Source organism: Galeopterus variegatus, unplaced genomic scaffold (assembly GCF_000696425.1).
Source record: "Galeopterus variegatus unplaced genomic scaffold, G_variegatus-3.0.2 Scaffold4199, whole genome shotgun sequence".
Classification (NCBI taxonomy): Eukaryota; Metazoa; Chordata; class Mammalia; order Dermoptera; family Cynocephalidae; genus Galeopterus; species Galeopterus variegatus.
The window spans coordinates 170344-183393 of NW_007730310.1; the positions used below are offsets into that span (position 1 = coordinate 170344).

The following is a 13050-nucleotide window of genomic DNA, read 5'->3' on the forward strand; positions in this document are numbered from 1 at the left end:
GAGCAACACCGAGGGTTGCAATCCCGTTGCCGGTCCCCGGTCCGGTACGGGGGCGACACTGAGGGTTGTGGTCCGTTGCCGGACACGGAAAAAGACAAAAAAAAAAATAATAATAATAATAACAGCCTTGTGTTGACATAAAGCCTGATGGCTTATGACACCTTTTTTTCATATTTATTGTCTATTTCTTTATGGAAAAGTGCATCAGAAGACATTTAGGAAAGAATTGTAAACTAAAAAACATTAAAGGTGAGACTTGAAATCAGAATGTAGGAAAAATTCTTAAAACAGATTTCTAATTAATATTAACTCATGATGTTGTATGGTTAAAGAGAAAGATTAAATTAGCAGCCAGGAGCAACCCTGGGATCAGAATGGATAAGCAGAAAGTTGATCTCATAAGAGTGAAGATTAGAATAGTGGTTACTAGAGGCTGATAAGGGGAGGGGGCGAGGGTGGTCAGTGCATACCAAACTGCAGCTGGATAGAAGAATAAGTTCTAGTGTTCTACAGCACTGTAGGGAGACTACAGTTAACGACAATTTATTGTACAATTTCAAATAGCTAGTAGAGAAGATTTCAAATGTTCCCAACAGAAAGAAATGACGAATTTTGGGGTATACTAATTACCCTGATTTAATCATTACACAATGTACATATGTACCCCAATATCACAATGTACCCCATAAGTATATTTAATTATTATCTCTCAATCAAGGAAAAATAAATTTAACAAGTGGAAAAAAAGAATGGACACGTAGAACCATAGCATATGTAGCCATTTACATATGGTGAAATCATCCCTTTTCATCACAATTCAATGTAAGTCTGAGCTTTATACAGCTCTGTGCAGCCTTCTAGGCTCCCCACATAAAGCTAGACCAGAGAGCAGAAATTGGGGGAGGAATTCAGAGAAGAGCTATAAAGATTATTAAAGACTAATAATGAAATAGGACCTACTATGGAATGTTCAAATGGAATTTTAGTAAATCCTTATTCATTGTTTTCAGAATTCATGATGATTCATGTAATGTAGCTGCATAGGAGAAAGGCCGATTCCAATAATTTCAATTATAACTATCTTTCAAAAGAAATTAACAAACTTGACTCCAAGTGTAACACCATATTTCTATCAAATATTCTTTGGTTTGTCTAGTTCAGCTTCCTCGGGGGAAGACAGTCATTCTAACAACATTTTGTGGTGGCTAGTGATCAGCTTTTTGCAGCAAGGACAAAATAAAAAGAAATGCACCAGCAGCCCATTTAGACTGAGTAGAAAGTGGAGGAGTTAGTTTAAACAGTGGTTGTCAGAGGGAGGCATGGAATCTACTTCCCTGGAGAGTTTTAAAAATAGGCCAGGCACTCATCTCTCAGGGACGGCCTCAGTCTGTGGAGCAGCTAGAGGCCAGCCAGGGGCCTCTCAAGTTCCCTTCCTCCTCTACGTGTCTATAGGCTAACACGACGTCAGAGGAGCCTCTGTGGCAGGGCGAGCCGCAGTGACCCGGGCTCATTTCTAACTGCTGTACTTTGTCACCACATGGACTGATACGTAGAAGTGAGGGTGGGGTCAGAATGTTTCCTAAACACACTCTGTGGGCACTGCCAAGACAGGGCGCACTGTCGGTCGGCTGAAAGCACAAGGGATACCCGTTAGTATTGAATGCTAGTGTGCTGTTGGATTTCATTTGTCCCATTGTTTGATGGTGTGCGTGTGTGTGTGTGTGTGTGTGTGTGTGTGTGTGAAACTAAAATAAGTAAAACTAATTGGAAAGGAAATTCAGTTAAAAATCAGGAAAACATATGGGGCAAGAACCTTCATTTCATGTTCTCTGGAGGGTACATTGTAACGTCAAGCATTTGATTCTAACATCAGATCCTCACCCCTAGCATTTGGTTTGAAAGGATCTGCTTGGGTCTGAGGCCTATCCAGGATTCTTGTCTGTTGTTAGCAGATAGGGTTTTCCTCTCAGAAAATGAGCTCCAACCAGTCTCCTAGAGCTGCTCAGTAATGGCTGTTTTCTCACAAGGGCGGAGGAGACAGCGTAGCTGACAGGCCCCGTCCGAGGTAGCTTTAAATATCACACATCCCGTCATTTGGTGGGCGGGTGTGTTGTCACTAACCAAAAACAAGGATGTTACATCTTAAGGATTATGCTGAATTCTTGCCAGAGAAGCATTTTTTTAAAAGAAGAATTTTATCTTAAAATATTGTCCAAAGTAATTTCAGTAGTGTCATGTAACTAGAATCTGTAGAATGAAAACAATTCTCTCCACAACCGTCTGTCTTCTTTATTTATCAAGTGATCTCAGGTGGCCTTTGTGGAGTGCGGACCTTCCAAAGCCACCTTAGCCAGGCTGGCCAGAGACACTGTACTTGGCAACCTACAGCCTAGCAAATTTACAAACAGGTGGTGAAAATATGATTTTGTTGTTTTAATTGTTCTTTCCTCTTTGCCTCTCATAAATGCTGCTTTTCTGAAAGGTCACTTTAGTTTCAGTTAGGAAAAAGTCTTTTCTTCATCTCTCAAATGCTAAGTTAACGCCCTACCCTCCAAGTCTTCCTATTAATTGAGTTGGCCTGAAGGTCATAAACCATAATCAATATGGAGGCTGTTGCTGCAAGGTGCTAATTGACACCCCAAAGAGGAGTAGTGTCAACAGTCAATAGAGAAGACAGAGCACAGGTAGATTTATGGCTTTGATTTTGAGAAGGTGTGGGAATGCCCAGTGATGTTTTCCCGTACTCCTTTGGAATGTTAATGCTTTCTTGAAGACGATTTCAGACACACTGCTAGGATACTGCCTCTACTCACTGAAGCAGAATCCTCTGAAGAGTTGCTGAGGCAGAACTGAAATCATGGCTCGCCTCAAAGAAGCAGCTGTATTGGCCGCTAATGATGCCTCACACAGAAAGACGATGCTCTTTTAACTCGGGGTTTTAATGGGAAGTTTCTAAGCCTGAAACAACAGCTTTAGATCTGGGGTGTGCCATCAGTGCAGTCACCACTGTCTACTGCTTTAACACAGCTTGGTCGGGAAGAATGGAAACTAAAGAGGCTTGTAACTACCTGTAACTGTTTCACCAGGAAATGGACCAAGTATTTGCTCAGCCAGATCCAGGTACTTGACCCCAACTGTATCTTAGATGGGCTAATTCAGTGCTTTTCTCTAACTTTACAATTAATGCATGAATAATAATTGCATAGATGCCTTCTGGATCCAAGTTCTGAATTTAGATCTAGCTGTAAATAAAGTCTCATTAAACAGTTGCTAGGTAAAGTTAATACGAGAGGGGAAAATGTAATGATGGCTTTATTTTTAAAGCATGCTTCAATTTATAATGTTACTGATACTGGATAAAGAGGTATTAAAACAGGCTTTTTTCTTTCCTAAATTGCAGTAAGTTATTCTTGAAAGCTGCTTGCCATTACAGAATTTTTTTCTATTCACCTAAAACATCCAATCTTCCAAAATGTAGCAAGGATGTTTTGATCTGTTTACAAAGGATCACAATTCAACAACTCATCCTGATAGTGCTGACGGTCCCTGGGTGATGAGCAGTGAGCAGCACCAGCCTTTTGAGGTATCAGCAAGCAGTCTTTTTCACTATGAAATATACAAGGAAAGTGGAAGAAAGCTGGTAAAACAGGAGGGTTTATTGAGTGAAGTTAAAAGTTCCAGTTTGCTAATGGTGCCTTTTGATACCACCAGTTACTGACTGGGCACCTCCGTGGTGTTTTTCTGATGTTCCCAGCTGGGCTGCAGCCTTGCCCTGCAGTCCCTTTAAAACTCTTCAAGCAGGTGTTAGGAGGAAGATGAAGACAAGGAAGAAGCAGAGCTGAGGTCGGGGCTCAGGCTGAAAGGAAAGGTCTCCTGCCGACCCAGAGCTGACAAGCAGCAGTGAGTCAGGAACGACAGGGTCCATCCCTCAGCCCAAGCAGACGTGTCTGCAGGCTGACTTTGCAGGGATGAGCACAGAACAGACCTCTCAGTGCAGCAGTGGGGCTGGCAACAGTTCTAAAACTGCCTGTTGACATTTGCAGATGACCACATTCTCATGCTTTTAAAAACCATTGTTTAAGGGATTTCTAGAAGCCCTGGGGCTTTTTTCGAGAGTATAAAATAATATTCACCCTTAGCCATTCTATGAATTTTGAAGCATCGGGGCTATTGTATTGGAACAGGAGAGCTGTATTTGGAAAAAAGGAATATAGATGTTGCCATGTATTTATGTGAGCCAAAAACAAGGGAGGTGGGGGGATTTAAAATGTATGAAGCACCTCCAAAGAATCAGGAAATCTTTATCTGAAGTTTTTGGCTGGTCTCCAAGTGGAATATGAATTCTTCATATGAATTCTTCATATGAATTCTTTATAACTCACATAATTCTTTATATGAATTTATATGAAACATTTTGTATTTGTGTGTGTATATCCTGGAATGCAAGTTACTGTTCACTGGGCTAATATGCAGAATTTCTGAATGATTCATAAGAGGATAACTTTTGCTTATGTAGTGATTTAATTACTTAGATGATGGGATGGCTTATGTGGAGGGCTAACAATTGTGGGGGAAGATTTATAGTAGGATTACCTGGGAGTTTCACCTGTCTGGGGTGGGTGAGTGGGATGGAGAGTGAGGTATACCTGGAAAAACTCCAGTTTTACAAATGGGAATGCAGCTGAGGCTTCCTTTAGCTCAAAAAGGAGAGAGTGATTTTTTTTAGCCTCAGTCTCAGGACATGTATTATTTTAATCATTGAAAGCCATGTTAAGATTTCAACAGTCAGCTTCAGACTGTTGCAGAATAATGCAGCACTTTGAGTAAGTTTGTTTCTGCCAGTTGCTGCAAATTCAGTCCTTCCTAGCTAGCCAATTGCCTTCCTGCTGAAGTCTGCAAATTGGTCTCATAGTCAAATACTAGTCTGCCAGATAAATACAAATAAGATACACAGGATGTTTTTGTAGGACAAAGTGTCCTGTCCACATGTGAAGGTTAACTGGACAAGTCTATGAGTGTTCTTGCTCAGTGCACAGGCTGTTTTTACACCTACTTTTGAAAACATGTCAAGTCACGTAACTAGGTTTCTGGCCTAGAAGTTTTAAAAATTATGTATGGCAATTATGTGGTTCAGGATTACTTAAAATATAGGCAGCACTGCTTAACTGTACCCTACATGCCATTAAGAGCTGAAGGACTTTTGACTCATTCCAACATGCCAGAGAAAAACTTGGGATAGAGCATCCTTTGGGGGTTGCTGCTTTTTTGGTAACTATTTTTATGATTCTGGGCAGTTTATTTATAACACTCCTTTGTGTGCTTGTTTGCATAACAGAAATTAGAAATTAATCTCATTTTGCACAAAAATGGTATAAAAACACTTATTCATTACCACCTATTTATTAAACTCCCACTATGTGCCAGACGAGACTAGACATGAACTACAACTATTGCGACTATTGTCATTGCAACCCATCACAGGAGGGTGGGCACTTGAGTTGATGACCATGAAAATAAGGCCATAGAATCAAGTGCCTGTGATTCTGCAGAACAACTTGCCAAATGAATTTAACTAATTCTACTGCTGTCACTTTAAAAATAAGAGAAACGTGTTATTGCTTTAAGACATATTTTCTTCAGAAGAAATATTTTTCCTTACTGTGAAATTGTATGAGAAGCTAATGAGATAAAATGCCCAGGGAATCCAAGCCTAAGAAAGGTACATGTTGACATAAGTAATTTCCATGTAAGACATTTGGATTTGGGATATTTTAAATGGCTGCTCTTCCCCACCAAAAAGCTGATTAGGTAAGAAAGGGTTGACCTTTTAAATAGAAGGATAACTGCGTATCTCTGGCTGATTTTTATATTTTGGACCCCACCTATCAGCATTGAGGCCAAGAAAATTTAAAGAACCAAATAACTTACTACTTTTTAAATCACGCAATCTGTGACTATTAAAGTGTCATAGTGACTTGAACTATCTGTGATGCTTTGAAACAACATTTGTGTCGAACACAATGGTCTGACATCCCAGTCCAGTTGGATGACATGTGTTTTTCTTTTTCTTCTCTGTATCAGTTAGTTGGCACCTGGAAGTTTAAATTTAGTTCCCTGGACTGTAAGGGGCCACAGATTTAATTCGACCTGTATTTAATGAGGCAGTGATCCCAGAACAGCAAGAAATTCCTCAAGGACCATGTTGTTTCATAAGAGGAAGGAAACAAACATGGTTGACACTTACCTTGTAATCAGCACAGGTGAAATCTCTGGAGCTGGGATAGAAAGCACCCCATCCTTGGTGAAAGGAGACATGTAAGGCTCCATGGAGGAAGGGATATTTGGTGTGGACTCTGATGGGAGGGGGAGACATTCCACAGGTGGAAAGAAAGAGAAGAGGTGAAAGTTATGAGGTATTCCAAGAACAGCAGGTGTTAGATCGAGCTGAAGAACAGACATTCTCCTCAGGTGTCTCTAGACTCAATCACATGTAAATTTATTCTTACCAAAACATCAGTCATTTTACTGGAAACCAAATGTGATTTGATGTTTGTTTCTTTTTAAACTTATGAAAATAAATTAATAACTTAGAAAATTCCACTGCTGGAGTGTGTCCTAATTTGTGGTCCAGAGCATCAGGTCCACAAGGGGGCTGATGGGCCATGGATACGGGGGTTCAAGGTTGTCCGAGGGGAGGAGGAGGAGTAAAATCTGGGCTTAGAAAGATGAATTGAGATGCAGTCTGCAGCAAGTAAGAGAAGACGAGGGGAAAGCCACTGTGAAAATGACCAGAACTAAAGCAAGTGGTTAATCGTTCTGATGACTGTGGCTAGGATGGACTGTTCGCACGGGGCTTCATAAGTAATTCAGGGTGTTTTATGTTTTGCAGTGTCACATAGTCCACGGAGCCTGACTTAAGATAAGGGATGTGTTATATGATTTTTGAAAATAGTATTTTTTAATTAAGGCTTTTTGGTCTGATATTAAAATTAGACTTTGTTTCCTGAGCATACACAAATGGACCTGGCAAAGGGAAGACACAGATGTGCCGTGCAATGGGGAAAGCCAGTCAGGATTAAAGTACTGCCGTGAGTAACTGTGGTCCTTCTTTATACTTAAAATAACTGCCATTTGTTATGATTAAGACTTAGGATGGTCATGTCAAAATCTTTCCAAATAATTTTTGAATGCCCAAATTTCACTGTGCATCTAAAAGAAAGAAAGATTTCATTATTCAGTTAAAAGCAATCATGAACATTTTCTAAGAATCATTTTGACCAAAAAAAGGCATTTTACTCTAAGACACAGATTTTTAAAATTTAGATGTCTTTGAATATTTTTGTACTGTGGTGGTCGAGTGACTAAATTTATTTCTTTTCCTCTGTCTTGTTGTATCCGATGCTTCCTTCAACTTCAACTTGCTGTTGAGCTTTCTAAATTTGTAAATTATTGATTAGCTGGTTGCAGCTTTAAAATCAAGCAGGCTCGGGCCGGCCCGTGGCTCACTCGGGAGAGTGCGGTGCTGATAACACCAAGGCCACGGGTTCGGATCCCATATAGGGATGGCCGGTTGGCTCACTGGGGGAGCGTGGTGCTGACAACACCAAGCCAAGGCTTGAGATCCCCTTACCGGTCATCTTTAAAAAATAAATAAATAAAATAAAATCAAGCAGGCTCTTCCAGGGATTTCAATCAGTCCTAGGCAAAATTGTGAAATAGTTGGCATTTGTTTCTGGATCTCTTTACCCCTTTACAACATTTGCAACCATCATCTGTCTCTACCCACCATCCCTCCCCTCTCCCCCAGGGCTCTCCTGTTGGGCCACCTGCTCATGGCACCCAGGTCTGTCCCCTGTCCTTTCTAGCAGCTTCTCATTTCTAGCAAGATCTTCCTTCAATGCCCTTTCTGTCTCCCTCATTTCTTCCTCCTTTAGGTGGGAACAGTTCTCATAGACAAATTCCTGCCAATTTGCTAAATGTGTCACTTTTCTTGGTAAAATTTTACAATTTAATAGGGGCCTTTGATGATTTGACCAAAAGAAGTTATTTTAATAGGAAATTTAGTATTTTATTAGGAACCACAGTATGCTGGGAGAGGAGAGGTTTATAATTCATGATGTGGTATAGAGTTTTCAAGATTCTTTCATCTCTACTTGCTTATCAATTTGGTATATCTGGAAGGGGTTGGTGATGAAGGAGTTGGAGAATACATATATTTATATTTTAGCATTCTTCTTAAAACATATGACCAGGCTGCAAAGATAGTTAACCATATCTTTGCATCTTACCTTTTAATCAGCATAAAGTGGCAAAACTGCAAATTAAAACTGACTTTTAAATCATTCTAATAGTGGTATCCCTATGGAGAAGCTGGACCCCAGAGTCATTTATAGAGAGATTGAACAGGGAGGTATGGTAGATAATCTGAATCAGGTTGACTAGGTTATTTGTTGGGCTTTGGGGATGATTGGCCATCCCAGTAGCCCCCAGACGAATGGTGTACTGGCTGTAAATCCTGAGTTATGAATGAAGCCTAGGAAGTGTGAGATGTAGATCTAGCAGAAAAGGATTTTACATTTGTCTTGTCAGGAGAAGAAGGCTGGGGAAGACTGCTCCTGGGTGCCAGGATAGCTCTCATCAAACAGAGACCAGGGAAGGGAGGCCTGAACAAGGTATTGCTGTGCTGGTCAGCTAGTTTGTGGCTAGGGGACCATTCTCACAGGCTCAAAAACTTTCCCATCCACTTCTTCCCTGTTTCAGTGGACTTCACAGATCCAGAAATCCTTATGTTGTGAATTTATACAGTTAACAGCCTTTGTTTTTTCTTTTTCTTTTGGATTATGTAGTGTTTTCATAAAGGACTTTCTGGAAATGTATACCTGTCTCAGCTCTGTTGAGAACAGACAAAGAAAAGGGCTACAGCCTCATTGGGACTGAATGGAAAATGGACATAGACTAGATTCCAGTAATCCAGCAAGGAGCAGGAGTCAAAGTAAGGGGATCCTTAGGAGGACATGGAAAGGCAAGAGGGACCATGTCAGGGATGGCCAAGGCACCTGCCCCTCCAGCATCAGATGGCTTTCCATTGACCCAGCCCTTGGGGAATTTTATATTTGGTATGACTAAGTCCAGTTTGGGTATTTTGGGTGTGTACAGACAGCCATAGTCTGATGTGCTACTGAGTGCTGCACTGGAGCTCTGGCCACCCTTCCTGCCCCCTTCCCCTCTGGCCCCAGTGGGAATCAATACCCAAGGCTGGGAGGGTGCTTAAACAAGTGAACCGAAGCCAAACTCAATTTATTAACCTCCTTTATATGCCTAAGGAGCTTATTTTAAAAATATGGTCAAATTTTAACCCAATCTTACTTCAGAGTAAACATGAATTATAAATGAATCTTTCAACTATTCCAGCCTTTAAAAAATTCAAAGTGATGGAGCTAAAAAAAGGATCTGTTACCCCCAAATTGGTAACTTTTTCCTTCCAGATACTGGTTGTGATTCCCTTCATAAACTAATTTTTAAATTGTGATTTTATAAACTTTGTAGCGTCAACATCCATGAAACCTTTATTATAATTACTAATGCTGCACTTGAAGGCAATGATTATAAGTTAAATGAAGAAATATTGTGTTGATGCTTTAGGAGATAATTTCTGTTTTTATTTGGTTGCTTATTTTTACTGAGCAAAATTCTTTTGGATCCATGTTAATTTCCATAGCTAACTACTCTGCTATGTAATTTTTCTTATAAACAAATTCATAATAAATATATCATATGATTTTCTATATAGTAATGTCTAATACATATAATTTCTCTACAAAATTTGATTTAAATAGATTTAGTTCTGTATCTGAAGCCTTTAATGACATTTGTATATATCTTCATTTGCCTTTAAAAACAAAGAGTAATATCCCTAAACCTCAATTTCTCCACCAGTAAAATGGAAATAGTGATAACTTGTCTTTTTCCTTCTCTTCATCTCTACAAAATTGTCTTAAGTGGTAGGAAATCATGGTAAGAAAAACTGTCCTTTTGAAATTTACAGTTGATCAATTCCCTTTTTTCTAGCTCAATTCTCTAGGTGCTTCCCAGGGTCAAGTATTGAACCTGGTCTTTTTTTCGGAAGGAAAAAGAAAAAGCAGCAGTAACTTGATGGTTTGGAAATCTGAGATACCTCCCTTCTCCCTTGGCTGGGTCAGTAGAGAGCAGAGAAGAATCATTATAGCTCCAGTAGCTGGATCAAGTGAAGTGACACTTTGTTTCCTTTGTTTTTTTCTTTGTATACTTTTCAAAGCATTATCACAGACATTCATCCTTACTGTAGCACCAAGAGATACCCAGCCACTTCTACTTGCATTTATACAGCTTAGTGACCTTTCCAAGGTCCCACACTCATTTAGCAGTAAAGTGGAGGCCACAGCCCAGAGCCCAGAACCCGATGCTCCCCAAGGGAGTTTCTATATTAAGCAACTTTTCTAGCCTCAGTTTCCTCCCCCGGGGGCTATAGAAGTCCCTGCTTTCATGGAGCTTGTAGAGTGACAAAGGCAGGACAAGTTTAGCCTCAGTCCTGGCCCATGGCTGGTGCTCAGTCAAAGATACCATCATAAGAATGATGTGAGAGTAATATTATTGGAGGAAAGTTGGAAGAGACTTGGTGGGGAAGGCTGGATTTGGGTGTCAAGTTGACAGCAAGCCCTGAGATCAACATTACCTTACACATTTCTCATCTTCCATTTTGTAGCTGTGTTCCCTGCCCATCCATCCTGGCCCAGGTGGCCGTTCTGAGGACAATCTGGTAATTTCATGCAAGAGTAAAATATTCTTTCCGATAATTATACAGAATTAAGCATCTCTGGTGAAAAAGAAATCTGGTTTACATATTTCTTCTTCTCTCTGAAAAACATGACTGTGAGCCTAGAAAATAAGATTGCTATTTGATATTATTCTCGTTCCTTCCCTCTCTGTCTTCCTGCAGATAACTCGGCCTCTCCAGGGTACAGCCACTATGATCTCAACAGACTGATGATGGAAGAAAAGGAAACCAGGAGATCCTGTGCTCTGGCTTCCCTGGACAATGGATGGAGGACAGCCTGTCCCATCTCCCCTAGTGCCCCTTGGGAATGTGTCATTAGATTCTAGCATGTCTCTGGAGCAGAAAACAACGTTTGTTTTTGTGATTTTATTGTTTATTTTCTTGGGCATCCTCATTGTCAGGTGCTTCCGGATTCTTCTGGACCCATATCGAAGCATGCCAACCTCGACCTGGGCGGATGGACTTGAAGGCCTGGAGAAAGGGCAATTCGATCATGCCCTTGCTTAGCAGGGATGAAGCAGGATCTCCTCCTGAGGAGGCAGTGCTTCATGTCTTGGTGAGGATTCCTTTTAGTTAACGTTCTCAACAAATCAAATTTGAACAATATCTGGTCCTGGAAACACAGTCCATTATTCCATAAATATGCAGTTGAGTTAGAGACATTTGAGGATGTTGGAAACAGAGGTTTATATTACTAACCAAAAATAGGAAGGTTTGAATTTCTTTGTTGACTCAATAAATGAATATTGTTGAACATGTGTGATTGTGAAGCCAAGAGCATCAGTACTGGCATAGACTTTGCCATAAAATGAAGCATTGCCTGATCTGATCAGAGAATAAAGGACTAGAAAAGATCTGCTATGAATTTGGTGACCAGGCCAAGAGGAGACATCGTTACTCTTGTCGTGCCTTTCAGTTTGTTTTATTTCATGGGCATCTGGGTCCTGGGCAGAGAGTGAGGAAGACTGTGCTGAATGGACCTAAAGCAGTTGCTTGGTTTCTCCTACAGCAGAGGGCATTGGGAAGCAACGGGAAGGCTTAAAGAGATGGTTCTGTCCTTGGTAATATGAGAATGACATCATTTTATTTTAAAAATAAAACTGAATTCAAAGTCCATAGAGTTTTAAAAAACTATTTGCCAGGCTAAGTACATTCTATGTATTCATAGTAATAACCTGTGTAGAGGTGGCTGTACATAACTTGAATTTACTTTCTTTGCACAAATGATTGACATAATAGGTTGCAAGTGCAGCTTCAAGGTTTTCTGTTTTTTTTTTTTTAAATAACAAGTTGTTTAGAGGAGCAGACTTTTACAGTCTGAAAAGGAATGTGTGTTTATGACTCTAAATAGTCACCAAATAAAACTTCGCAAGAAACAGAAATATCTCCTCTCTTATTTCACCAGGACTAATGCACTGGGGGCATTGTGTTGTACTGAAGGATAAGGCTTAACATTTTTCCAGGAGAAAAAGGAAAAAAGAACAAAGAGCATAAAAGGTCATCTAATTCATTCCCCTCCCATTTTAGGAAGGACTCCCACAAATTGTCCTGCACGGATAAATCCTCATCTAAGTACTGTTTAAGTCCACCAAGAAGGGAGATGTGAACACCTTTTATTTCAACTTTTATTGTTACAAAAAGCTTGTATCTAAAGCAAACTCCTTAGGCTGTATTTATAATCTGTGTCTTCCAACTTTCTCCTCAGCGAGTCATCATTTAAAGAAAACAAAAACTTTAAAAAGCTATCTGTGCCCAAAAAGGCAGCCCTTAATAAAACTACTTTTTTGTCTATTTTTTTTTATTTACATTGTCCTCTGAGTATCCTGCTGCCCAGCCTGCCCCTGTCCCCAACATTCCTCCTTAATTCTTGTCTTTCTTAACAAAAGCTTTATTAAAGTATAATTTACATACCATAAAGTTTACCCTTTTAAAGTGTACCATTCAGTGATTTTTAGTATATTCGTAGAATTGTGTGACCATCACCACTATCAAATTCCAGAACCCCATAGCCACTAACAGTCATTTCCCATTCCCCCTCCTCCAACCCCTGGCAATCCCTAATCTACTCACTGTCTGCATGGATTTGCCAATTCTGGACATTATATACAAATAGAATCATATGACATATAGCCTTTTGTGTCTGACTTCTTTGACTCATATGCTTTCAAGTTTAATCCATGTTGTAGCATGATCAGTACTTCATTCTTTTGTATGGTCAAATACTATTTCATTGTTTA

General features: G+C 40.0%; 1 protein-coding gene across 3 annotated transcripts in view; it reads left to right on the plus strand.

The window, feature by feature from the left end:
* Positions 1-12195, plus strand: part of CTXN3 (cortexin 3) — a 14844-nt gene extending 2649 nt beyond the window's left edge. Inside the window, exons 1-3 of one of the 3 annotated variants that reach the window (XM_008586986.1) lie at positions 2905-3120; positions 6994-7088; positions 10976-12195. In XM_008586986.1, coding sequence (XP_008585208.1) covers positions 11075-11320 — 246 coding nt within the window. In that variant the 5' untranslated portion in view covers positions 2905-3120; positions 6994-7088; positions 10976-11074 and the 3' untranslated portion in view covers positions 11321-12195. Of the gene's footprint in view, positions 1-2904; positions 3121-6796; positions 6872-6993; positions 7089-10975 lie in introns of those variants that run through there. The other 2 variants (XM_008586989.1, XM_008586988.1) reach the window with 2 other exon arrangements.
* The last annotated feature ends 855 nt before the right edge of the window (positions 12196-13050 follow it).